Here is a 26683-nt window from a genome sequence, read left to right on the forward strand (position 1 = left end):
CCCTTAAATGAAAATCCTCCCAAGGGAATCAAAAATTTTAAAAGAAAAAATAAACTAGAAAGAATGTTTATGTCTACGGAAGGTTTGAAGCCACCATTTATAACATCAAAATCAATTACATTAAATCCTCCCTCATGGATTAACCAATCAATTACTGTATCTGATTTCTTAGATAATGATGCTTATTTTTTCATTAAAAATGTATTGAATTTGATCCAGGTCTTTAATGCACCCGGTAGGCCACACGGAATTTGCATGCGCAGAAATTTCCACAGATTTTCAGCATATCATTAAGACTATTTGTTTAGTTGTGTGTAAATGTGTGTACATTTATATTTGTTCAGTTTTTTTTATTAATTTCAGTAGTATTACTGACTAATATAAAAATATTCTTATGATTTACTTAAAAAGTAAAATAATAATTTCTGTCTTTTAGTAGATATATGGTTGATATATTATATGAGACCTGCTCTGTTTACCAAATAACAGTCTACATGGATCTAATTGGATTTGCATTGTAAACATTAAATACAAATTAAAAATGTACTTTTTTATATCATTTTTGATTCGATTTAGATATTTTTCTCCTTACTTTAGGGTCTTTTGAAATAACAATGCCCAAGTATTTACCTTATTTTTATGGAATATTTAACAATTGTGTTTCGGTATGTGTATGGAGTGCCATCAGCTCCCTCTTTTTTTTTTTTTAATTGTAGGTCAGAAGCATTTGAAAAATGAGACACCAGAATAATGGCAAATGGAATCTGCTCTGCATTCCTGCGAAACCGGGTAGAACTATCTGTTAGTTGACTTATTATTAATTGACTTTTTAAAGCATTCAAAGCTTTGATAACTCAACTTTGATAACAATTTTTCATACACAGTGCTAACATTTCATCTACCATTAAAAAAAAAAAATACGGACTTGATAGATCCCCTTGTCTAACTCCTCTATTAATGTTAAACCTCTTCAAACTCCTAAATGGTAATGATATTAAACTATTTACGCTTTGCATTTCTGTTACTTTAACAAATTTATGACCAAAACCAAAGACATTCAATGAATGTAAAATAAATTTGTGTTCTACTGTATCTGATGCCTTGTAGAAATCAAAAAAACAAACCCATTCTCTTTAACTAAATGTCCATAATCAATTATATCTAAGACAAGTCTAATGTTGTGAATAGGTCTTTCTTTATTAAAACCATAAGTTTCACTTATAACTAGATAGAGTCTAAATTTCAATCTATTAGCAAAAGCAGACATAACAAATTTTATAATCCACCTTAGTAGAGTAATCTTAGTAAAAACACTGTTTTAATGCTGTAAATAACAAATATTTTTTTTATTCCTCCCAAAAAAATTATAGAAGTTAGCAGTCAAACCATGCAGGGGTGCGTTTCTGAAAACCATTGTTAGCCAACTAAGGTTGCAAGTTCCGTCGTTACAAACAGTTCAATGATTTGCCGTTTCCCAAATCCAACAAACTTGGAACTTATGGTTTCCAGAGTTATTATCATTTCAAAATTGCAACATTGGACAAGTGGTGGCACTAGAGAGTTTGACATCGTGTCCAAAATTGGGCAATTTGAAGAATTCTCTATTTATGTGCCAAATTTTATAACTTTCCTTACGAATGGTTATATGGGCTGCCATTCAAATTACAAACAATAACAATAACTTCTTTGTTAACTACAATAACAATAAAATACTTTTGTCAGACAATTTTCAGTGATTTTAATTTTCTCCATGAATAAAACTTATATGCGAGGATTTTTTATCAGCTTATCTTCTTCTGAGAAAACAGTCCCCGACCCGAACCCCAACAGTCATTTATGCATTTCCTTTAAAAATCAGGGTTCCAGAATCTGGAGGAAGAGCAGAGAGGCACACAACTCGCGTTGCTTGAGCTCCAGTGTAAACAACAATAACAATAGGTGCCTTAATAATAATAATAATAATAATAATAATAATATACCTGTATTATAATTAACGTTGGTAAACACATTGCTGTTAATGGTGAAGTTTGTTGCCACTGTTGCTATTGGCTTGCATGGTTTGGACTTGTGGAACTGAGCATCGATAGATTTGCTTTTGAATATTTTAAACTCTCAGCAGTGAAAAATAAGCCACACTGAACTGAACTTCATTGAACTTAAACTCTGAAAACTGGACTGACACTGTTTCAATTTACTGTAATTGTCCATGTTAAGCTGCTTTGACCCAATCTACATTGTAAAAGTGCTAAAGAAATAAAGATAAATTAAATTTAATATATAGTATATATTATGATATAAATTCATATATACATTCATTCAGGCTAAAGCTAGTAACAGATGCTCGAGAAAGACATTTTGAATAAATTATGTTGTAAAATATTATGAATGCTATGTTCACCCTTAGTAAAAAAAGAAAGATAGTAACATATAAGATTTTATGATACAAATGAATTTATGCATCCATACAACAGAGCTACAAAGCATCATGGCTGCAACAAGAATGAAGTTATATGCATATGACTAAAAAACTCTAACATAAAGGAAGGGAGGTGGGAAAAAGCAAAAGTTTTAACAACTTTAAAGACCAAAATAAACAGAAAACAAACATGTGGTATCACACAAAAGCTAAAAACGAACAAAGACCAAACATACATTTTCCAGGCCTGGTTCTCTCTCCAGACCACTATGAGACTCAAGACTGGTGTGGCTCACACTCGCTCCACTGTCATAGCTCTCTGGTTGCTCAGCCCCATCCTCACTTAATACACAAATGAATAGCTTTGTTCCAGAATGTACCAATATGTGTCTGGATACATTAAGGGTTTGTTTTGGAATTCTGTTTATTATGTGCCTTTGCAAATAAATATCAGTTAAATTTTATTACATACACAGAAAACATAAGGCTGGCCAATAAAATAAAATCAAATTAAATATGTGCTTGTAATAAGTGTTTTACTTTTTCTTTCAACGCATATAAAAAATTGCTACTGTTGTGGAAAACTGTTGTGGATTGCAAAAAAAACATTAAAAATATCCAAGTTTTCAAACAAACTAAAGCCCCATTTACACTAATGCGTTTTCGTTTTAAAACGCATAAGTTTTGCTACGGTTACGCCATCCATCCACACTAAGCCGGAGATCTCGAGCGCCGAAAACGTAGTGTTTTAAAAATGCTGGAGAGGCCGTTTTCATTCTAAAACGCTGCTGCTCCGTTTCAGTGTTTATAAGGAAAAACGGAGACATCTGAAAACGGAGGCGGGACTGCTGAGATTTGCTACCTGATTGGGGCTTTTGTGTCTTTGCGTATCCTTCCCTTATTCGTCAAGTCCCTATCACATGACTATAACACATGGATTAAACGCTACCGGAAGACAGTACTGTAAACAACAGCATGGGCACAGAAAAGGGAGCGTTGTTTGCACTATTGTCTGTTTTAGGCGCCATTGTGCAGTTATTCATTTGTTCTGTTTAGTAACAACTCAACCCGTTTATTGTTCAACCGGCGTTTGTTGACTAACAATAACCATATGCAGAGCGAGACGCATGCTTTCTTTTTATACTAGAACCCGCATGCCCAGAGTGCGCGAATGATCACGTGATATACAGTTTTGGTGGCATAGTGTGGACGGAGATATGTTCAGAGATGCTGGGTGAAACGCTAGTGTGGACGCGAATCATTTTTGATCTAAAACGCCATTTTAAAACTAAAACGCACTAGTGTAAACCGGGCCTAAGACGTCAGTCTTCAAAATAAAGGAAAATCTTCAAAGTTGCTAGGCAGAAGCTTTTATTGTTACAGCAAACAATAACAATAGAGACACTAGGACAAAGGTCTGATGAGTGTATAGGCCAGCACACAGTTTACTTACAATTCTTTGTCTTAACACCCAAACTCACACCCTAGCACACCTCCATTTGCTTCTCTACTAATAGCATCTTAGCTCTTCCAGGCTACCCAACCCATGGACAGTTGAGTAATTTTCTTGTCACCAATAGAATTAGATTTTTTTGGGATCCTACCCATGACCAGTTAAGGTATTTCCTTCGTGCTCCAAATGTGTCAATTTAGCAGAAACAATGCTCCACTATGTGAAGTTTCACAAACTAATTTCGAGAGGAGCACGTGATATGATTGTGCACTGCTGGCCACTTATCCGTAATCAGTAATAATCCAATCAGAATGATCCTAGCTTAATATAAATCACTTTCTCCTTATTTCTCTGTCTTTTTTTTGGAAGAACCCCCCCCCCCCCCCTTCCACCCCATCTCCTTCTTTTTCTCCCCTTCTAAAGGAGGAATGATCGAGAACTGCCTGATTTCGGATCCCCTGATATGATTCTAGACCGGGCGGGAGCCCTGCGCTCAAATATCTCCTAGCTCAGGGTTCTCTCCCGGGACAGCATGCCAAACCTGCCATAAATGCCCAAGCATATCTAAGTGGGAACTCTTGAAATATTGTTTATTATATTGAGCTGTCAACTGTAGGATCAGCTAGAGTTCACATGCACTGTAAAAAAAAAATATACCCCATTTCTACTCAATAAATTTGAGGTAACTGATTACAAACAATATTATGAATCAAATTTAACATATTTGAACTGAGTAACAATTAATTAAATTAGCTTATTTAAAATTAGTCATTTAAATTGAGTAACAACAAACAGTAATTCAAGAAATTAGCAAATTTAAAACAAAAAATATATAAATTTAATTGAACAGAAAAACCAACACAATGTTAATGAAACTGCTCAATGTTTTATTTAGATTTAACATAAAATGTGGGGAGCCTGTTCATCAGCTCCAGACAATAATACCTTATATCTACACAATATAATTGAGGTAACAAATTACAAGCAATAATATTAATTAAATTCAACAAGTATGGATTGAGTAAAATTTGATAAAATTTAGCTCAAATTAGTAGTGCCACAAAACAGATTAACAATATCTCATAATAGACAATACATCATATAACCAACAATAAAACATGTACATTTAAACAAATTGATAATCTTAACAAGGACTTGATGTTTTAAACAGCATAGTTTGTCAACTGGACATTAAACAATATTGTTTAAAATAATACTTAAAGTGAAATTAATTTGATTTAATTAATAAAAAAGATATTATTTGCCAGAAAAATAAAGATTCATTGACGTAAAGAGGACACGGCAGTACATGGGAATACTACCCTCTGATATCAGAAACTCTACCTTTAGTCTCAGATCTCTGTCTTTCTCCAAGAGCTCCTCAGCAGCTGTAGAGATCCATGGTGCAGTGGCTTCTCACTCAAATTCAGCGCTCACCTTAAAAAACAGAATGACAGAATGAGTTTTTTGATACACTGTAAAATATTTGACCCTTACTTAAAAGTAAATTACAGATTAATAATTGTACTACTTTCACAATAAGCCATTGTGATTTGTTTTTACACTAAATTACTGTAAAATTACAGCTATATGTGACTTCAAGGTAGAGAGTAAGGCCCATTTCTTTGATTTCATATATTGTTTTGTAGAATTAACTATATTTTACAGTGAAGATACAATTAATGGCAATTTAGTTAATGTGATTTAACATTATGTTGTAGCTGAAGTACTTTACTGTAACATGTATATCTTGCTTGCAACCTAGACAGTAATCAGTCTGGTTAATGTGTCTCCTCTGCCCCTTTGACACTATACAATAAGTTCTAATTAGTAAATTTTGTCAGACATAATTTTTATTTTGGTTCTATAATGAGGGTCATAATGAAGTGAAGGCCAGTGCTTACCTTGCTTACTTTATTCCTCAGTGCTCACTTAACCTCTGTGGTCAATTTAACTCAATGATGTGCTGAAATACAACACAGTTAACACTAAGTTAACAAAAAATTACCATTTTAAAGCGCAAAGTGTGTAATACCTTAAAATTAGCATTAACGTTAGAAACACCTTCTGGTAACTTCGTTATAACATGGCGTTCTCAAACTGTCAGTTAATGAAAAACGTGACAAAAGAAGCTAAAGTTACTTGGTGAATTACATTCTATACACAAATATATAACAATCATTTACTTAACAGAGTTAGACATTTCAACACTTACCGATAAATTCATTTGGATGAGACCACGACGAGTTCACAATGCAGGCTTTCTTTTGCGTTGTCTGGTGAAGCGAGTCGGTGTTGTTTGCGAGTCGAGGGACTCGGTTCGGTTCAAGGAATTGGCTCCCTTATGTGAGTTGTAAGAGTCGGATCCCATTCAAAACTAATTGCCTTTTTGTACAGTATATTAACGTAAGATAACATGATTGATTAGCATTTCGTTATAACTTAATAAGCCACAGGTATTTACGCTAAGTACACTAATTACACATTGATATGAAGCTTTTGAGCACGTGCTATAAAAGGATCCCTGATCTCCGAGCAAACAACAGTCCAAAACAGTTCAATCCATTTAAATCTCACACAAGTACTGAAAAGTACCAAAATAATAATAAAGTATTGCACTAAATATACCATAAAATAAAGTTTTAACGGTTGTTCATGCAAGAATGTAGTTGTTTAAAACTCAAATTTGCGATTTTTCTTTTTTTTTTTTTTTTTAGAAAGATGGTTTGTATATTAAAATGTCATTTGACAATTGCGGACATGTCCACTTCCAAGAGCCGCCAAGAGCAGCGTTTGCTCGGCTAACTGACTTGTACCCTTAGCTAATTTGAAAATGCTAGTTTTAATCACGTTGGATTTAATTATTATTTTCTCTCTTTAAAATGATTCAATAATAATAGCTAAATTCTTATGATAAAATTGATTAGATTTTATTACAGACATTTTTTATTAATATTAAAGCAAAAAAATGCCCTAAAATCAGTAAATTAATTTTATTAAATAAAGTGAACATATTAATTTTATTGAAATCTACAAGACCACAGAATGACTTTTTACAGTGTGAGTAGTTTTAGGGTCATAGGATCTTGGAGGTATTCGGCCACTGGCTCCCATTCTGTCCCCATTTGTGACTTTTTACATACCAAAGCAAATGCAAATGATAATGTTTCACATATAATTGATAATAATAATAATAATGCTCACAAGAATGACTAATAATGCCACAGGTATGGGGTAGAAATAAATTATATAGTTATATAATAATAATTAATCCAAATTTCATAAACACAAAATGAATTCCTCATCATTACACACGTGTAAACACTGAATTATGATTCATTCCTTTATTGGCTTGTTAAGTTCATTTTATCTCATCATTGAAATTCAGTGGAATTTCAGTAACGTTCTAATTTGTGAAACTCTATATTGTTCTAAGACCTCTGCTGTATATATAGGTTAGAGAACGGTCATATAATAAGAATATTTAATAAAATAAGTTTATTTACTTCACTAATTCCATTCAAGAGGTAAAATTTGTATAATGTATACAGTTATTCTACACAGAATGATATATTTCAAGTATTTATTTAGAGTAGGGGTTTAACCCCAGCATTCTGGCCAAATCTGCCCACTGGCCTCTGTCCATCATGGCCTCCTAAAGGCTGATTTATACTTCTGCGTCAAACGCACATGTATGCTACGCGTTGATGCATAGCCCTTCGCCGTGGCCGTTGGCGTCACTAACGTGCACCTCTCAAAAAATGTAACTACACGTCGAAACAACGCATAGCGCAAGCTCTGTGATTGGTCAGCTTGGTAGCGCTGATGAGTCTGGGCGGGACCGAGAGCCGCGCGAATGGCGCAAGCCAAATGGAGCGATTGTTTACAAGTGTGGAGTCCCATGAAAGAGCTCCGGATGGAAAGTTTTGTTTTGTGTTTAACTCATAGTTGAAGCTGTTGTACGTCCGCCGGTTCCTGCCTCAAAATGAACGAGTTTGAGCCACTTGTACATCCAGGAAGTGTTCAGGAAAAGCAAAACAGCAGCGAAGAAACTCAACACAGAGGAACATTTACACCCTACTGCCAACTAGCATTTCGGAAGTGTTAAAGTAGACCAACAGAGACGCAAAAGTATAAATGCACAGCTACGGGCGTTGCATACGCCGTGGGTTACACCGGTCACTTGTAGCAGAAGTATAAACCAGGCTTAACCCTCCCCATATCATAGTTGGCTTCATCACTCTGTCTCCTCTCCACCAATCAGCTGGTGTGTGGTGTGCGGTCTGGTGCAAAATGGCTGCCGTTGCGTCTTCCAGGTGGATGCTGCACACTGGCGGTGGATGAGGATTCCTCCCCTTGTTATTATTATTTATTTAAATGTTTATGACAGCTATTGAAAACCCTAAATTCAATATCTCAGATGAGTAGAATACACCTGGAGCCACACTCTAAATCAGCTTAAAACACCTGCAAAGGCCTTTTAATGGTCTCTCAGTCTAGTTCTGTAGGCCAGTGGTCGCCATCTCCAGGCGGTCTGTGGATCAATTTGTCCTGGGCCGCACAAGAAATCATTAATTGTTTTCATTTTATTTATTTGCTTAGTATAAACATTTTTTTTTTTTTTGAAAAAAAAAATAATAATAAAATTTAAAATGAGAAATGCATTCTCTCTGAGCAATGCGCTTGTGTCTTCAAGAATGCCACAAGTGTATTGGGAGTCACGTGACAAGAGCTGACCTAATGGCTTCATATTTTGTAGGGAATATACACATTTCGCAATAGTATAGACAAATTTTTGTGTTTTTTAATTTTCTCCATAAATAAAACTTATATGCAAGATTTTTTATCAGCTTATCATCTTCTGAGAAAACGGTCCCCGACCCGAACCCCAACTGTCATTTTTGCATTTCCTTTGGAAATCAGGGTTCCAGAATCTGGAGAAGGAGCAGAGAGGCACACAACTTGTGTTGCTTGAGCTCCAGTGTAAAGTTTCCACAATCAGTGATGGTGTTGCTCCACTGTGTTTTCTGAGGTCCAAGGTCTAGTGCAGCTCTATACCAGAATGTTTTAGAGCACTTCCAGCTTCCTGCTGCTGATCAACTTTATGGAGATACAGATTTAATTCTCCAACAGGATTTGGCACCTGCACTCAGTGCTAAAGCTACTAGTTCCTAGTTTAAGTACCATGGTATCCGTTTTCTTAATTAGCTAGTAAACTTGCATGACCTTAACCTTAAAATGACCTTAGGAAAGATGCGATATGACAGACCCAACAATGCAGAAGACCTGAAAGACACTATCAGAGCAACCTGGGCTCAACAACTGAGCAATGCCACTGACTGATCGACTCGATGCTGCGCCACATTGCTGCTATAAGTCAGGCAAAAGGAGCCCTAACTGAGTATTGAGTGCTTGTGCATGCTCATACTTTTCATGTTCATACTTTTCAGTTGGCCAAGTTTTTTTTAATTCTTGCTTTGTATTAAGTGAGATACTGGATGTTTTTAATTTTTTAGTTGTCATCAAAACCATCCAATTTAAAAGAAATAAACAAAATAAATATAATGAAATATAAAACAAACTGTGTGGAATGTATGTATATATATCCAAGTGTTTACAAGTTTCATTTTTTTTTAATAGAATTAGTGAAATAAGTCAACTTTTTTGAAAATATTCTAATTATTTGACCAGCACCTGTAAATTAACTTTTTATCTTTATTTACTCATTCATTCTCCACTTCTTCAAAGAATGCATTTAGAGCCTTTTAGGAAATTAGAAGCCATTGTGAAAGTCAGTGACTACCATTTAGAATAACTTTTTTTGTGTTCTGCTGAAAAAATGAAGAATAAAAGGAAACATAAATGTTTAAAATGACCTTAGGGTGTGTAACAGTGAGCACATTTTAATTTAGGCTAAACTATCCTCTTAAGTCTTAAATTAAAAGTTAAATAGATAGTAATGGCATGCATTCGCATGTGTGGTGTCTGTACTACATTGTCCAGTTATCCTCTTCTCGTTGTTTAACACATCCCACCCTTCGTGTCCCTCTCTTTCCTCTTAATGCTCTAGTGGTTTCCAAGGGAGACACAAGGGCCCTCAGTGTCCTCTTAATAACCACCACAAACCTTCGTGTCACAAACACACGTTGCCCAAAACCCTGCACATTCGCATCCCCAATTTCAGCTACCCAGTTTGTTTGTGCCCAAGAACACAAAAGCAACCCCCCTTGTGCCACATCCAAACACAACACTTTGCGCATGTCTTTTGTGATGTGTGTTCACCAGAGGGCTGATGACGGTAGAAGGAGAAGAGTCTTATAACATATCATGCTATCTCTGACTGTTTTCTAAACTAGGTGTCAATTCACAACAGGCTTCAGACGTTCCAGCTCAATGCTGCACCGCTGAGCCCTGAGAATGCTGCCCATCTCAACCACCAGAGGGAGCCCATCCAACAGCCACCATTGCAACGTGCCAGTCCCACAACCTCGTACTCTTACCACCCTGTGGCCCTGACTGAGCTACGACCTGACACCCTCATCCAGTGCCAGCAAATTGTCAAGGTCATCGTCCTAGACAAAGGTGGTCACGGGCACGTGGAGGCATTCCTTAGCCAGAGTCCCACACATCACCAGCTCATCCAGTCTGTTGTTACTACACCAGTGCATTCACCTGATGATGGAGACAGCCATGGGGGGAATGATGGCTCACAACCTCCGTTGCCTCCACCACCGCCACCATATAACCATCCCCACCAGTATATACCCCCAGATCCTCGAATTTCACTGCAGAGGACCCCAAGTGGCTCTCATAGCCTAATGTAGAGTCTAAACCCACAACAATTAGACACTCTTATATGCATATATTTATGGTTACAGACTTTATTGACTGCAGAAATGTGAAAATACCATTTTAACTAATGTATATTTTGAAATGTTGCATAGTTTTAACAAATTTCTATAACTATGTTTTTGTCTTTCTCTCCACTCTCTGAGATTATATTGTTGAGTACTTGTCATTGATAGATTTTTTGTTTTTGTTTTGTTTTATTAAAGAAACCAAGCAAATTTAGTTTGATTGCTTAAACACTAGCTTTTGTGTGGGAGATAGTTTTAAATGTTAAATACATTTTTTGCCTTTTATTAGTTTATTAATGTGTCTATCTATTTAGTTTGACTGTAAAAAGATATATGTGCCAAACTGAGGACCCCTTTCACAGTGGATTTTGCACTGTTGAATGCTTAGGCTAGAACAAATGTGTGCTTATAACAGAGATCATTTAGATTCCCACTAGGTACACACATGTCTTTTTAAAAAAATATATAGGTTTAAGTGCTACCATAAGCCAAAAACTTCTTCACTTGCTTTCTATGTCTGATGTTGTAATCCTGTAAAATGTGATTTACTTCTTTATCATCTGTCTTTGTAAATGCCTTTTAAGTAACCCCTTTAACTGATAAAAGTATGTAAATTAAGAATGTAGAATGTTTTAAGAATCTTTCAAACGACTTCTCAACATTTCCCAACATGACTGTCAAAACTAATATGATTTCAACATTCATATTATGTGCAGCTGGTATTTTAAAATATTTTGAATACTTAGCAATCAATTGATATGACATATCATCATGAGAGCAGCCATTAGATGGAGATGTTGTACCAAACAGCTATTCAATGTGTACCTTTGTATTAGGGTGAAATGCAGTTAGTTGTCATCAAAATCATATATTTGCATGTGCTGTGTTTTTTTTTTTCAAAATGTTCAAACCATGATTCCAACAGATCACACTGCAATCTGCTTTGTTTCATTAGTGCAGCATTTTTGCACTAAAGTTTCTAAAACATTTTTTGCTGAATTAGTGAAAAATCTGTAGCAATGCACATGATATGAATTTTACATTTTCATATGATTTTTTGAACCCTAGTGATATTTCTATTTATTTTGTACATATTTTTTTAAAACATTCACGTTTTTTGTTGTTGTTGTTTGTTTGTTTGTTTTTGTGCGTTTTGTCATGTAAGATTTTATGAATTCAAATGATTTATTCATTAAATTACAACTGATTGAGTTAATTGACAATTGTAAATTTGACTTTCTGTGATGTAGCAGTGCAATCAACATGACCTTTGATAAACATTAGAAAAAAACTATTTCCTTGGGTTACTACATTTGTGATTCACTATCTACTTTATAAAATTGCATCAGCACACAGAAAGCTGTATTAAAGCCCTTATATGATAAACGTAAAATGACTTTTACTGTGTGGTAATGTGCCACAACCCTATTTGCATTGGCTATAGTTTTCATGGTCAGGAATTTCAGAGAATACCTGAAAGAAGGCCCATATTTTATTATTGTAGGTCTATTTGAACTTTATAGTAAATTGGAACATACCTTTATCTAAAAAGGCCTGTTGATCCCAGCATTCATCTTGGACATGTTGTTTGTCTGCCATTTTGTGAAAAGATGACAGAATGTGGTATAACTTGCTGTTGTGACAAAAATCAGACAATGTAACATGCTAACAGAGAATGTAACACTTAATTGAAGCTTTCAGGAATGAAATGACACTTAAAACATCAATGAAATGCTCGTTGTTGGCACAAAACACTTTACCTGAATGTTTGTCTGTTCTGGTCTGATTTTATCAGCTGGATGGGAAAACTGATCAATGGTTTATATTTTTTTCCTGTATGTAACAATCACCACATAAAACAGCAATGAATAATCACCAGCGTGATTTACCCACAACCAAGTATTTCTCCTAGGTACTCATTCATTCAGTCTTAATCCATTTAATAATCGGGGGTCACCAAAGCAGAATGAACCGCCAACTTATCCAGAACATGTTTTACGCAGCGGATGCCCTTCCAGCTGCAACCCATCCCTGGGAAGCACAATCATACACTACGGACAATTTAGCCTACCCAATTTACCTGTACTGCATATCTTTGGACTGTGGGGGAAACCGGAGCACCCGAAGAAAACCCACACCAACGCAGGAAGAACTCCACACAGCAAACTTTACACAGAAATGCCAACTGACCCAGCCGAGGCTCAAACCAGCGACCTTCTTGCTGTGAGGCGACAGTACTACCTACTGCGCCACCACGTTGCTGCTAGGTAATCAATAGCTTTTAAAGTCATTATGATACAAAATCCTGCAATGTCATCATTTGTAAATGATAACTTTATAAAAAATAACTTTGTAGCAATTTTCACCCACACCTAAATTACAGCCTTCGTGGATTGATCTGAGAAAAAGTAAGTCGTTTCAGACCCACAAAAGCCAGAAATATATGTTAATTAAATTTAATGTTGAATTTAAGCTGTGACAGTACGTTCAGACCGAAAGTGGCGAGAGCGTCAAAGTAGCCGGAAGTCATTAATTTTCAATGGGAGCAGGCGTCGATAAGTGGCGAGGAGCAGCGTGGCTTGTCTTCGCCAGTGTGAGCGGCGAGGAGAGTTGAAATCAAGTCAACTTTATGGTAATGAGCTATGACGCGATTTGGCTGCAAGCAATCAAAATGTAGAAGTCCACCGCATGAGGGGATTCCAGAGAACACAGTCCTGTCAACTTTGGTTCTGACCACAGTTGTTTACAAGGGTTTGATTATTGCGGTCCCAGATTTTCAATTTTTTTTTTCTTATAGAAACATACATTAAAAAGTTACTGATGTGCATTAATGTCATTCTTTTTTTTTCTTTAAAAGAGTGGGAATTTTGTATGACAACAGTATTGCTGCTTCAGGATATTTCAGACATATGGACACATAATGAATAAGTGGAGCAAAGCCACACCACATGCAACTCATTCTTTCATTGTTAAATGAATTTTATAAAAAGTGTGCAACATTTTCACGCTAGAAAGCAAGATTTATGCAGAAATTTAACTGAGATGATATGCTGCAACGACCTCTTTAGACACGAGATCAATGTAGCGAATTTTGATGCTCTTATCGCCAGAGCTGAAGGCAAACAGCATTGTCGCCAGGGTGGCCAGAGTGACCTTTGACTCTCACCCCCTTCAGTGTATACGTACAGTAATACTGTATGTGTAATTGTAACATGAATATTATGTAGTACGTAGTGTGTCATATGATTGGGTGATTGTTTCATAATTATATTGCTGCTTTTTCGAGATCTGTCTGATCATCAATTAACATTTTGTTTATTGTGTTTATTTCAATATAGTGATGACTTGTGACTACAAAGTTCACATGTATTGATGGGTTTTCTGCACAACCTAGATGTCATCAAACTGTTTTCTATATCTTTTCCAAAAACTAGGTCTGTCTTTATTCTGTGCTAATACTTCTATTTCTCACACATCTAAAAGAAGAATTCATTCAAAAAAGTTTCTGTCTCTTCAATTCAAATCTCATTATTGTTGAAATTTTATGATAGAAAATTGTGACATTGTTACACAATTGGTTAACACTTTTTAATAACTACACACTATAAATCGTTTATTAAGCATTAGCAAATAGTGAATTCATTATCTGTTAAGCATTAACTCTACATTAATGTGCATTAGTAAGCAGTTTATAACTGCAGCTACAAATGCTCTAATCTTGTCTTAGAAACGTATTTAAAATGTGCTTAATAGTTGTATTTTCATACTTTGTTAATGATTTATTTTTCATTACTAAATTAAGTATTGCATTATTTACAAACCATTTGTATTTAAGAGTAGTTGAGGGTTTTTAGGATCAGTCAGAATGAGTTAGTAAATGATTAATAAACTATTGAAATCAACATTTATATATCTTATTATTCAGGCATATATTAATGGTTACTATGTATGTTAATAAATGCTTTATCAACTCAACTTCATGCAGTTTTGTGACCTAATCTAAAATGAGGACTCTTTATGCTTTATAAATCCTTTATAAATGCAAAATTAAATAAAAAATAATAAAAGCAAAGTTTGTTAAAATGTTATATGTGTGACAAAATTTGCTCAATTTATGCATATTGATAAATAATAATAATATTAATATAATATTCTGTGAGGCAAAACAAAAACAATCCAACATGGTTATAAAATGGCTTATTGACTAGTCTAACATATAACAAACAAACATACAAAACATAAAAACAAAAACACAGCAAGGAAATAAAGAGTAAAAATGAAGTATGGCAAATCTCACTCAATTACTGATATTAAAAAGTTGGGGATTGTCACGGTCGTGGAAATCACACCAAGTGGGAGGGTTGCAAACAATGGTGATGGTAATGGTTGCGGAAATATTAGCATAGGGAGTTCACATACTGAAGACATACTGAGGGGGGAGAGCCTTATCACTACACCACTGACAACAATACCAAACTTGACACTTTATACACACATTAAGCAGGACCTATGCATTTATACATTTGTTAACATCATAAGAGGTCTATTGATGCATGCATACAATATTTTATTTACTATTGGACAGAACATATAGATTGCAAACAAACACAGCTCCAACTTCATGTCTTGTGTACGTATATGTCTTATGTGTTTGTTTTATTTCCATTGGCGACTCCTAGAGGCAATTATGTTAAATTGCACCCTACAAAGTATTGCACAAACATGTGAAAAACATTGCTATTAATATATCATTGATAAAATAGGTTAATTGACACAATTATTATTATTATTATTATTATTTACTAATTATGTGATTTAGAACATATAAAAGCATTTGCAAATGTATACAATATTGTGGAAAGGTGGTCTTGGTCAACCCATGATTCATTAATCCTCACAAATGCGAGATGAATGGCTTCTTGCACTGATAAAAATGATTCTGAGCGTTTGTAAATATTATGAGGTTTAATTAGTGAATAACATGAATAAATGTAGTTTAGAATTCATCAGGGTTTGTTCAAAACACTGTCACGTCACATAAAAGATGAGGAACCCAATTTCAAGCAAAACAAAAAGTCTTTTAATATTGTTCTCACAAACAGACAGGAAAATGGTGAGTGGCTGGAGGCACTGAACAGGTGAATAATAATAGTGGTGGTCTGGTTCGGCAGCACTGATCAAATGTTTATAATACTCATCAACAGAGCAGATAAACATTTATCATAGAAGAAACCGGGATGTCTCAGATGTAACTCATCAACAGAGCGGATCACACATTCATCATGAAGAAACAGGAAGCATCAGAGTGCAACATGGAATACAACCAGACCACTTACCACCAGCGAAGAGAGGAGCCTGACAAAACACAAAGAACCGTGAGCAAACAACGAACTGGTGTGTGCAGATTAATTGCCGTATGAAAAACGGGCTTTAATTTGGATACATGAAATACGGGATGAATTCTCCTGTACGCTGGAGGTAATTTGAGGCAGATTGCCACTGGACTAATGATTTTAGTGACAATAAAAGGGGCAATAAATTTAGGAGCTAACTTATTGCAAATGGTGCGGAGAGGAATGTTTTTAGAAGAAAGCCACACTTTTTGACCGACAACGTAAACGGGAGGCTTAGACCGGTGGCGATCGGCTTTAGCCTTGGTGCGCGTCCCCACTCGGAGGAGGGTCTGTCTGGCCCTGTTCCAAGTGCGACGGCACCTCTGGACAAAGGCGTGAACAGGGAACCGTGACTTCGGATTCCAGACTGGGAAAAACTGGTGGCTGGTAACCTAGACTACACTGAAACGGAGAAAGGCCCGTGGACGACACTGGTAACGAATTATGTGCGTACTCCACCCACGAAAGTTGCTGACTCCAAGAGGAGGGATTCTGCGAGACCAAACATCGCAATGTGCGCTCAAGATCCTGATTGGCTCTCTCGGTCTGGCCGTTACTCTGAGGATGAAAACCAGAAGAAAGATTAACAGTGGCCCCCAATAAATGGCAGAATTCTCTCCAGAATCTAGAGACAAACTGAGGCCCCCTGTCAGGCCATGAATGCGAAAGACATGATCAATGACAGCAACCGCTGTCTCTCTGGCTGATGGTAATTTGGGCAGAGAGATAAAATGAGCAGCCTTCGAGAACCTGTTCACCACGGTCAAAACTACCGTGTTACCGTTAGAGGATGGAAGACCCGTAACAAAATCTAGTGAGATGTGTGACCAGGGTCTCGAAGGTACTGACAGCGGTTGAAGAAGCCCAGCAGGTGGGCGGTTGGAAGACTTAGAAACCGCACAGACAGAGCAAGCCAATACAAAATCGCGCACATCACGAGCCATAGTTGGCTACCAGAATCGTTGTTTGATAACGAATAACGTGCGACTCACCCCTGGGTGACAAGCTATCTTGGAGGAATGACCCCACCAGACAACGTCGGACCGTAATTCCTCCGGCACGAATAACCGACTCGGTGGGCATCCGTCGGGGGCGTTACCCCATTCAGGGCTGTGCGAACCCTCGACTCGATCTCCCAGGAAATGTTCGCTACAACAATCCCCTGGGGAAGCACAGGATCAGGTGATGACGTGCGATCCGACGGTTTGAAAAAACGTGATAATGCATCAGGTTTGATGTTTATGGAGCCTGGTCTGTAAGAGATCGTAAAATTAAATCGTCCGAAAAATAATGCCCACCGAGCCTGCCTGGAGTTTAATCTTTTAGCGCATCTAATATATTCAAGATTCTTATGATCGGTCCAGACGATAAAGGGCACCCCCGAGCCCTCTAACCAATGACGCCACTCCTCCAAGGCAAGTTTGACGGCCAACAACTCTCGATTACCAATGTCATAATTTCTTTCAGCAGGAGATAATCGATGAGAAAAATACGCGCAAGGATGGATCTTGCCATCCGAGGAGGAGCGCTGGGACAGGATGGCTCCGACCCCAACCTCAGACGCATCAACCTCCACCACAAACTGCCGGTAAGGATCAGGGGCAATGAGGATCGGGGCTGAAACGAAACAGCCTTTTAGTTTGGAAAAGGCAGCTTCAGCTGCACTGGACCAACTGAGCGGCGTCTTGGAGGAGGTCAAGGAAGTCAGAGGTGCGGCGAGCTGGCTGAAATTGCGAATAAAACGCTGGTAAAAATTGGCAAAGCCCAGAAACCTCTGCAGGGCCTTACGGGAATCTGGGGTTGGCCAATCTACCACAGCCTGAATCTTCTCTGGATCCATGCGCATCCCCTCGACTGACACAATATGTCCCAAGAACTGAACCGACTGTGCATGAAAAACGCATTTCTCCGCCTTGACATAAAGCCCATTCTCTAACAGCCTCTGCAACACTCGCCTGGCGTGTTAAACGTGTTCCTGGAGAGAATGAGAAAAAATTAGAATGTCATCCAGGTAGACATAAATAAACTGATCTATCATATCTCTCAACACGTCATTGACGAGTGCCTGGAAAACAGCCGGAGCGTTGGAAAGGCCGAAGGGCAGAACGCAGTACTCAAAATGCCTCTAGGGGTGTTAAAAGCTGTTTTCCCCTCATCCCCGGTTCTTATGCGAACCAAATGATAAGCATTTCGGAGATCTAATTTTGTGATAAAGTTCGCCCCCTGCAGGCGCTCGAATGCTGAAGACATCAACGGCAAAGGGTAAGTATTCTTAACCATGATGCTTTTCAACCCTCGATAGTCAATGCATAGGCGAAGAGAACCATCCTTCTTTTTCTCAAAAAAAAAATCCCGCCCCCGCCGGTGAAGAAGACGGGCAGATGATCTTGGCTGCCAGAGAATCAGAAATATATTTCTCCATGGCCTCCCTCTCTAGAACAGACAGTGAATATAACTTGCCCTTGGGCGGAGACGTACCTGGCAATAAGTCTATAGCACAGTCATAGGGACGGTGAGGAGGTAGAGAAGCAGCCCGGGACTTACTGAACACTCTCTTCAGGTCATGGTACTCACAAGGCACGTTTGACAGATCCACCTGCTCCTCCTGAAACACAAAACAAGGAACAGTGGAACAAGCAGACAATAAACAAGACTTATGACAGCTCTCACTCCATGAAAAAACTGCACTGTGACCCCAGTTAATGTGGGGCTTGTGTAGGACCAACCACGGATGTCCCAAAATGACAGGATTATTAACAGATTTAGTAAGAAAGAAAGAAATGTTTTCTGTATGATTTCCTGAAGTGACAAGTCTAATAGGAGCCGTGATGTGTGTGATGGTTGGAAGAGATAATCCGCTAAGTGCTTGGACTGCTATGGGTAAGGAAAGAGGAGAGAAAGGAATTTTTAACTCATTAACTAAATCAGAGTCAATAAAGTTCCCTTCAGCTCCTGAATCAATGAGCGCATAACAGGAATGAAAACTTGAATTAAATCCCAACTTAATGGGTAGAGATGTGGTATCGGGAGAGTCCTTTCCAGTCATAATCTCTCCCACCAAAAAACGCTTACCAGCAGGTGAATTATTGTTTTGACCGTGCAGAAGGCTGCAAAATGCCCTGCAACCCCACAGTACATACACAAACCACTTGTGCGTCAGATGCGTTTCTCCTCCGCTGAGAGGCGAAATCCTCCCATTTGTCTGGGCTCGGATTCCGGAACAGGAAGTGTAGCCTCCGAACAACAGGTCTGTGAAGCCAAACGTTGCAAACGAAGCTCTCTGTGGGCACTCCTACGCTGAAGGCGATTGTCCACCCTTATGGCCAGGTTAATGAGACCGTCCAGTGTCTTGGGAAGCTCCAAAACGTAGATCTCATCCTTAATACGGTCCACCAGTCTGTGAAAGAACATGTCCCACTGCGTGTCGCTGTTCCACCTGCACTCGGCCGCCAGGGTGCGAAAGTCGATGGAATATTCTGCCACACTGTGCTCCTCCTGACGGAGCTCAGCGAGTCGTCTGGCTGCCTCTCTGCCCGAAGTCGCTGGATCGTAAACCACCCGGAGTTCCTCCGAAAACGCTTTAAAAGACACCCAACAGGGAAGTCTCTTCTCCCAGACCATTGTTCCCCATAATGCAGCTTTGTCCGTCAGTAAGTTAATTAAAAATGCCACCCAACTCGCCTCAGTGGGAAAAGATGAGGGCTGGAGTGATATAAAAAGATTGCATTTGGTTATGAAGGATCTGCATTAATGGAGTTCACCTGAATAACTTTGTGGTGGTGGTAGTCGTGGTTTAGAGGTCCGTGAACTCACATTAAAAACAGGACTGGGTGGTGGTTTGACTGGAGACACTGACAACGTGGATCCGGCTTGGAGACCCGAACTGAGTTGCTGAACTTGATTAGACAGCTCGGTGATTTGATTAAAAAGTGCTTGGATGGTCTGGCTGGAAACCTCCATACTTGCTGGGTTAAAATCTGGTCAGTTCATTCTGTCACGTCACATAAAAGATGGGGAACCCAATTGCAAGCAAAACAAAAAGTCTTTTAATATTGTTCTCACAAACAGGCAGGAAAATGGTGAGTGGCTGGAGGCACTGAACCGGTAAATAATAATAGTGATGGTCTGGTTCGGCAGCACTGATCAAATGTTCATAATACTCATCAACAGAGCAGATAAAACATTCATCATAGAAGAAACCGGGATGTCTCAGATGTAACTCATCAACAGAGCGATCACACTTTCATCATGAAGAAACAGGAAGCATCAGACTGCAACAAGGAATACAACCAGACCACTCACCACCAGCAAAGAGAGGACCCTGACAAAACACAAAGAACCGTGAGCAAACAACGAACTGACAAAGTGAGACAGGAACGCTGAACATTTATAGGCACATAAAATGCGCTACACCTGTAGCGGGCTGATTATCAGCCGAGCGGCGCTACGGAACAGTTCCGGTAACAAAGATTATGTGACCGCTCAGCTGATGACATGAAAACAAACACCCACTGATAGCCACGCGACACCCACACAAACACAGAGAGAAAGGCACACATACTTAGAAACACGTATCATAATAATGAACTGTCACACAACGCAGACACTTCAAATAAGGAGCAGATGGATCCACACTCGTGACAAACACAAGACATTGTGCATTTTTTTATTTACTCAGTTTTTCTGAGTAATCTCAGACAAACATTTTTTGTACTCGTAGTCAACATAACAAAACTTGTTAAATTTACAAAATAACTATTCCCCTTTGTCTTTGACTGGGAAACCCCATTTGAAAGAAGAAGAACATGCGGATGAAATAAGGTAAGAATCAAGTTATTAAAGTTTGTTATAGGTTCATTAACATTTGTTTTACAACAGTTTTTGCATTGTACAGAAACAAAGACAGCTGTAAACTGTTAAAAGAACTGTGCTTTATATGGATTTACTAACATAAAAAGTAAGCTGGTATGTGGCAGTTAGTTGCTGCATGTGCTAATGCTAATGGCGGATTTGTTTTTACTCTAAGTTGACACTAACATTTGCAAATCTGACTATAACATAATGCATGTAGTGAAAAATAATGTTAGATTGTATGTTTAGAGCAGGATTAGTAGTTAGATTCTTTCAGTTTAACCTCTTTACACAAGAATATAGCTTCAATATTTGACCAGACTGTATGTTGTAGTGACATTAACTTCTCAATTCATGTCGAGTCCAAAATACTTAATAATAATTTTATCTTTAATGGAATAAAAACGAGTAGACCTACATAATATTTGTATGCAACTATGCTTTGATTTATTTCTGCTCACATAGCTGCACTGATGGCATCTGTAATAACAAAATGTACATGTTTGGAGAAACAATGATTCATTCTCACGTTTGTAAAATATTCGGTCAAGATGACGGTTTTATGTTCTTCAACTTAAATTACATGTAAAGGGCCTTTAAGAGAAGCTATCCTTGGTCTTTAGCCCTCTTTTCAAACATTATTTAAAGTCAAGGTAATGCTAAAAATCATGTTAGTTATTATGCAAGCCAGGCTAGAAAATTAAAGTAGAATAATAAAAGTGCCACAGATACCCAGTGCTAGTTTCAACATCTTTGTTCTATCTTTTGACAAGCTGAAAAAAATGTTTGTTTTTTTCACAAGATTTTTAGATAACGATTTAAATAAAATTTTACAAGTTAAACTATTTGCTATGGATATTGCATTGGTCAGTTAATAATCATTACACTGTCCCCAACAGGTAATTCACTTGACAAGTGCACTGGATAAGGGTATGTAATGTTTAAGAAATTGGTTTATTATGTTAACTGTTTACAAGCTGATTGCAGTGCATTAAATTCAGATTTGCACAGGTGGAAGATAAGTTAATGGTGACAGTTTTAATATGTCATGTTATATATTTGTAGGACAACAGCATTGACTCCAAAAGACAAACTGTTATCAGAGGCTTAATACTCTTCCTTGGTAAAAAGACAGAGTTTATCGAGGACTACCAGGTAATTTTTTTGTTTATTTATTTATTTTTTTTTGTATGAAAACTTTTAACAAAATAAGTGAGATCATACAAAATGCATGTTATTTTTTATTAAGTACTGTTTTGAGTAACATTTTATATACAAGATGTTTACATAAAGTTTAAAATACAGAAACCTAGCTCAAAATATTAAATTAGCCCCCTGCAAAAGTTTACATACATTGGTTTTTAATATGGTTTGTGGTTTCCTGATGATCTACGAGTGTACATGCATACATTACGTTTGTACTAAAAAGTTGAACTCTGAAAAGTTAAATTCTCCATGTCCTGCATATTCTTCAGTTTTTTAGCATCTTCTGCAGATTTGAACCCTTTCCAGCAGTGATCGTATGATTGTGGGATTTGTCTTTCAGTCTTTTCACTCTGGGGATGATTGAGGGACTCAAACAAAGCTATTAAAAAGGTTAAACACTCACTGATGCTCCAGAAGTAAATGCAAGGCAGTAAAAGCCAAAAAAAAAAAAAAAAAAACTATTTTAATCTAAATATTAAGGTAAATTGCAATTTGCTTTTTGGGAAATATGCAAGTGTTTTCAGTTTTTTTAAGTAATTATATTACTTAAATATACACAAAATTATATTTCAACAAAATAAGAAAAAAATGACATATTCATCCTGTTTAAAAGTTTCACCCCTGGCTTTTAATGCCCTGTGATTCCTTCTGAAGCATCAGTGAGCATTTAAACCTTTTTTTTACAGTTGTTTTTATGTTCCTCAATCATTCTCGAAGTGAAAAAATGAATCTCACTATCGTATAGTCACTGCTGGTAAGGGTTCAAAATGAATGATGAAAAACTGAAGAATCTGCAGGACATGAAGGATTTTTCTAAAGAACAGCAGTCAGTTTAACTGTTCATAACAAAGAAAAGACTCGTGAACCATAAGTATAAAGTAGAAAAGCCAAGGGTGAGTAAACTTTTGCAGAGGGCTGTTTTAAAAATTTAAGGTATGTTTTTTTTGTTTTGTGGACTATTTAAGTAAATTTTACAGTTTAAGTAAGTAAAATATCTTTGCAAAGTAAATATGTATACAAAAAATTATATATATATATTGCTTTTATATTTTTTGTTCAGTGGGACAGCAAATTATGTGCATTCTTTACATTAGCAAATATAAATATGAATTTTAATTATTTCTGTGATTTTTTTTTTCTACAGGTTTAAGATGACTACGATTCTATAACCATTCAAGAGCACCACCGTTCACTTGTTCCCAACATCTTTGTGGACAACCATAGAGAGAGCAAATGTACTTTTTGGAGCAGATTCTTGCACCTACTGTACCTCATGGGCCGGATTTATGCACTGGAACTAAGCTATCCAAAGCAACTCAAATACAACTGAGGTCTTTCATAAGGGCTTCTTCAAACTTGACGACAAACAGTTACATGTTCCCCAAAGCCCACGATCTCAAGGTCTGCTTATTGGCATAAAAGCCATACAGACATTGTTGATATAAGCGGGATTTTGCTGGGTCACTTCACTTATATTGTACTGTTCAAAATCTTCATGTTTACCAAAACTACTTTTTGAGATGGCTGTTTCACATTTGGATCATACTTGTGGGTCAGCCGAAGGGTTAGTTGACTAAAAAAAGATTTTTTTTTATTTTACTGTTTTCTCTCCCTAAAGTGGTTTCAAACCTTTGTTTCTTTCTTCTGTTGAACACCAAAGAAAATTATTTAAAGAAAGCTTATTCTGTAACCATTGACTTTCACAGTAGGAAAAAACTAATCTTTGTGTTCAACAGAAGACAAAAAAGTTTGGGTGAGAAAACAAGTAACAAGGAAAGGGTGAGAAAACGATGACAGAATTTCTATTTTTGGGTAAACTATCCCTGTGCTTGTGTTTTTTGTGTTTTTTTGTTTGTGTTTTTTTTTGCCCAGTGTGAATGTAATTTGATATACAGCATTATCAGTTAATATAACACATGTTTAGGATGCATAAAAAAAAGTTCAATCCAAAAAAAGTTTAGTTTTCTGTAAATATTTTTCACTTGCTTGTTTACAATGCATATGTTACTGTTTTAGTTGCAGTTAGGGATTAATAAACACAAGTACTATTGTGTAGAAAATAGTCTGAACCATCCATATTATTTCCTTTGTATTCTATCATTTTCTCTATTTTCATTCTATCATTCTCTCACTCGGTCAGCGGATGATTGGGCAGCTGAAATGCCGGTGCTGCTGCCTTGATAAGAGCGGAGGCGTGCTGCTATACCGCCCTAACAAAGTGTTCCTCTAATACATCTGTGTCTCCCACAGAGACGGATACTACTCCAGACAGTAAAGTGTCGCCTGGGGCAACTGTCTCCTCAAAGGGTGTTAGTCCATCATCCACTGTTCTCCAGCCCGTTCGGTCCACATTTTGACGTTGCACCGATGTTCTCCTCTTAACCTGCGCCTTTACATCGGACCATTTCTTTTTTTATTCACTCACAGTGCAATGTTCAGACCTCACTGCGTTAACCGCTTCACTCTCCCATTCTGTTTTTTTTTTTTTTCTTTTGTTATTAATTCCGGAGGACAAACTTGCAATTAACACAGTTTTTCTCTGATCTACCTCCTATAGGAGCACCTCCAATTAATTTTCTGTGAAGTTTCTCTTCTTGCTTGCTTTTGCCATTGCTTTTTCGTTTGGTTTTGCCAAAGTGGAGTCATTACAATATTCATACGGGGAGGAGGCAGGGAGGGGTTTTGTGCTTACGCACATGCGCTCAGTCTCATGTTAATTCGGATGTTCAAAGAGAATATGCGTGGGATTCCGCGTACGCAGTGTTTTATACTTCTGATTTTTTACTGGGTACGCACATTTACAGGTTTGTCCATACACAATAATGTTTTAGTATCAAGTCAATAGCAAGTTTTTGTACATGAGGCCCCAGGACAGGCTGCCTCTGCCCAGAATCTTGGTCGATGAATCTTGGTTACTCTCAGACTTTTTGGAGCCACGTACTAAAAAATGTTATGTAGAACTGTCCCAGACCTTCGAGGAGGTAAAAGGGAAGTTCACCTCCAGACTTACATATGTATGCACCAATAGGCCTCTTATGGTATTATATAACGTAGAAATGCATGGATCATTTAAGAAATACAATGCTTTAACATTTGACCCATGCAAGCAATCAGGGGCAGAAGGTCCCAACACAACATCTCCAGGACTCTTTTTCTGTACTTATGACTCACTCACTTTTCTTTTTTGCTTTTCTTTAGATGCTTTGAGCCTCACTGGATCCGCAGATCTACATTGCAAACTCCAAAAGAATCTCCATCTTTCACGCATCAAAGAAGTCTCACGGGAAGAGCAGGAAAATTCAATGCAAATAGGCCTATTAGTTATGCGTTGTAAGCTGTGCCCCTTTCAAGGTGTTTATCAGCTCTCAGTGGCCCTTATTAGTCATGTGTGACTTTTGCCATTTTTTACCTCAATTCTATATTTTTCCTTGTTTTTCTATGTTTTATGTTAGAGATGCGCGGATGGGCTATTATTTCATCCGCAACCGCATGACAAAATTAATCATCCGTCCGCCATCCATCCGCACTAACATTTTAGACCAATTTTTAAAACCGCACCCGCCCGCCATCTGCTGATTGGGCTCTTTATTTGAATGGCTTATTCCTTTTTTTATTAAATGAATGTTTCTTTATTGATCATTATAGAATAGAGAATGACTTTAATGTAGACATGCAGTTAATCCAAACGTGTAAGTCATTAATTGACGACGCTTTGAAGTGACGCTAAAGATACGAGGACGTGTCTTTTCACTTGATTCGATTCCTCGGTCCTTCAGTCTCCTCCTTGCGTCCTTCCCTCGTATCCCGGTGGGGTGGAAACACGAGGAAAGAAAGCAAGGAAAGGAAACGAGGATGCACAAATAAGAAATGAGAAGCGCCCGAGCTCTCAGAATATCAGCAGTGAACTCCGTCTCCAATCGGCGCACAGGGACAAAAATAAATAAATAGCCTAAATTAAACGCACTGTACTATACAACTTTTTTTATTGTAGCCTAATAGAAAACGCATTGACACATCATTTCAACATGCTGCTATTTAGCCTACTACTAAATGCCTATTTCACTTAATTTTTTAGTAAATAGATAGAATAAGTCATTTACATTAATGTTTACATTTGTAGTTGTCCATAGCAACCCCAAAAACGTATACCTGCTTGCCTTGCACATCTAATTAATGGGCACAGTTTTTCGACTATTTTTTATTTTTTGCTGTGGATGTTATTGAGCTTGTAGAAATCGGAAACAACACAGTTCTGCGACACAGATTAACCTTTATTGATATCTCTATCAGACAATACCTATTTTATATGCCAAAAGAAACAACAGGCAGTAAAAAAAAATATTAACATAAATATCTTAATGTAGGCATAGGCAATTGTCGCATGCTTTGGCAAACAGTTGAAACATTTTTTAATAAAAACGTCATATCGTGCCTAAGCCTTGTAGGCTCAGTCACCCCCACAATTAGAAATTAAATTAGAAAAATAGATATGCCATCCCTCTTTGAG

General features: G+C 37.2%; 1 protein-coding gene across 23 annotated transcripts in view; it reads left to right on the forward strand.

Annotated features, from left to right (window-relative positions):
* Positions 1-14033, forward strand: part of iqsec3a (IQ motif and Sec7 domain ArfGEF 3a) — a 259936-nt gene extending 245903 nt beyond the window's left edge. For 6 of the 23 annotated variants that reach the window (XR_015483225.2, XR_015483222.2, XR_015483228.2 and 3 more), the window contains one exon: positions 10243-12485. Coding sequence is in view for 6 of the 23 variants with exons in the window: in XM_087248290.2 (XP_087104416.1) it covers positions 10243-10284 (42 nt within the window). In the remaining 17 variants the exon portion in view is untranslated. Of the gene's footprint in view, positions 1-10225 lie in introns of all 23 variants that reach the window. The other 17 variants (XR_015483221.2, XR_015483223.2, XM_087248287.2 and 14 more) reach the window with 7 other exon arrangements.
* Positions 14034-26683: the final 12650 nt, after the last annotated feature.

Source organism: Danio rerio, chromosome 4, assembly GCF_052040795.2.
Source record: "Danio rerio strain M-AB ecotype USA chromosome 4, GRCz13ab, whole genome shotgun sequence".
Lineage (NCBI taxonomy): Eukaryota > Metazoa > Chordata > Actinopteri > Cypriniformes > Danionidae > Danio > Danio rerio.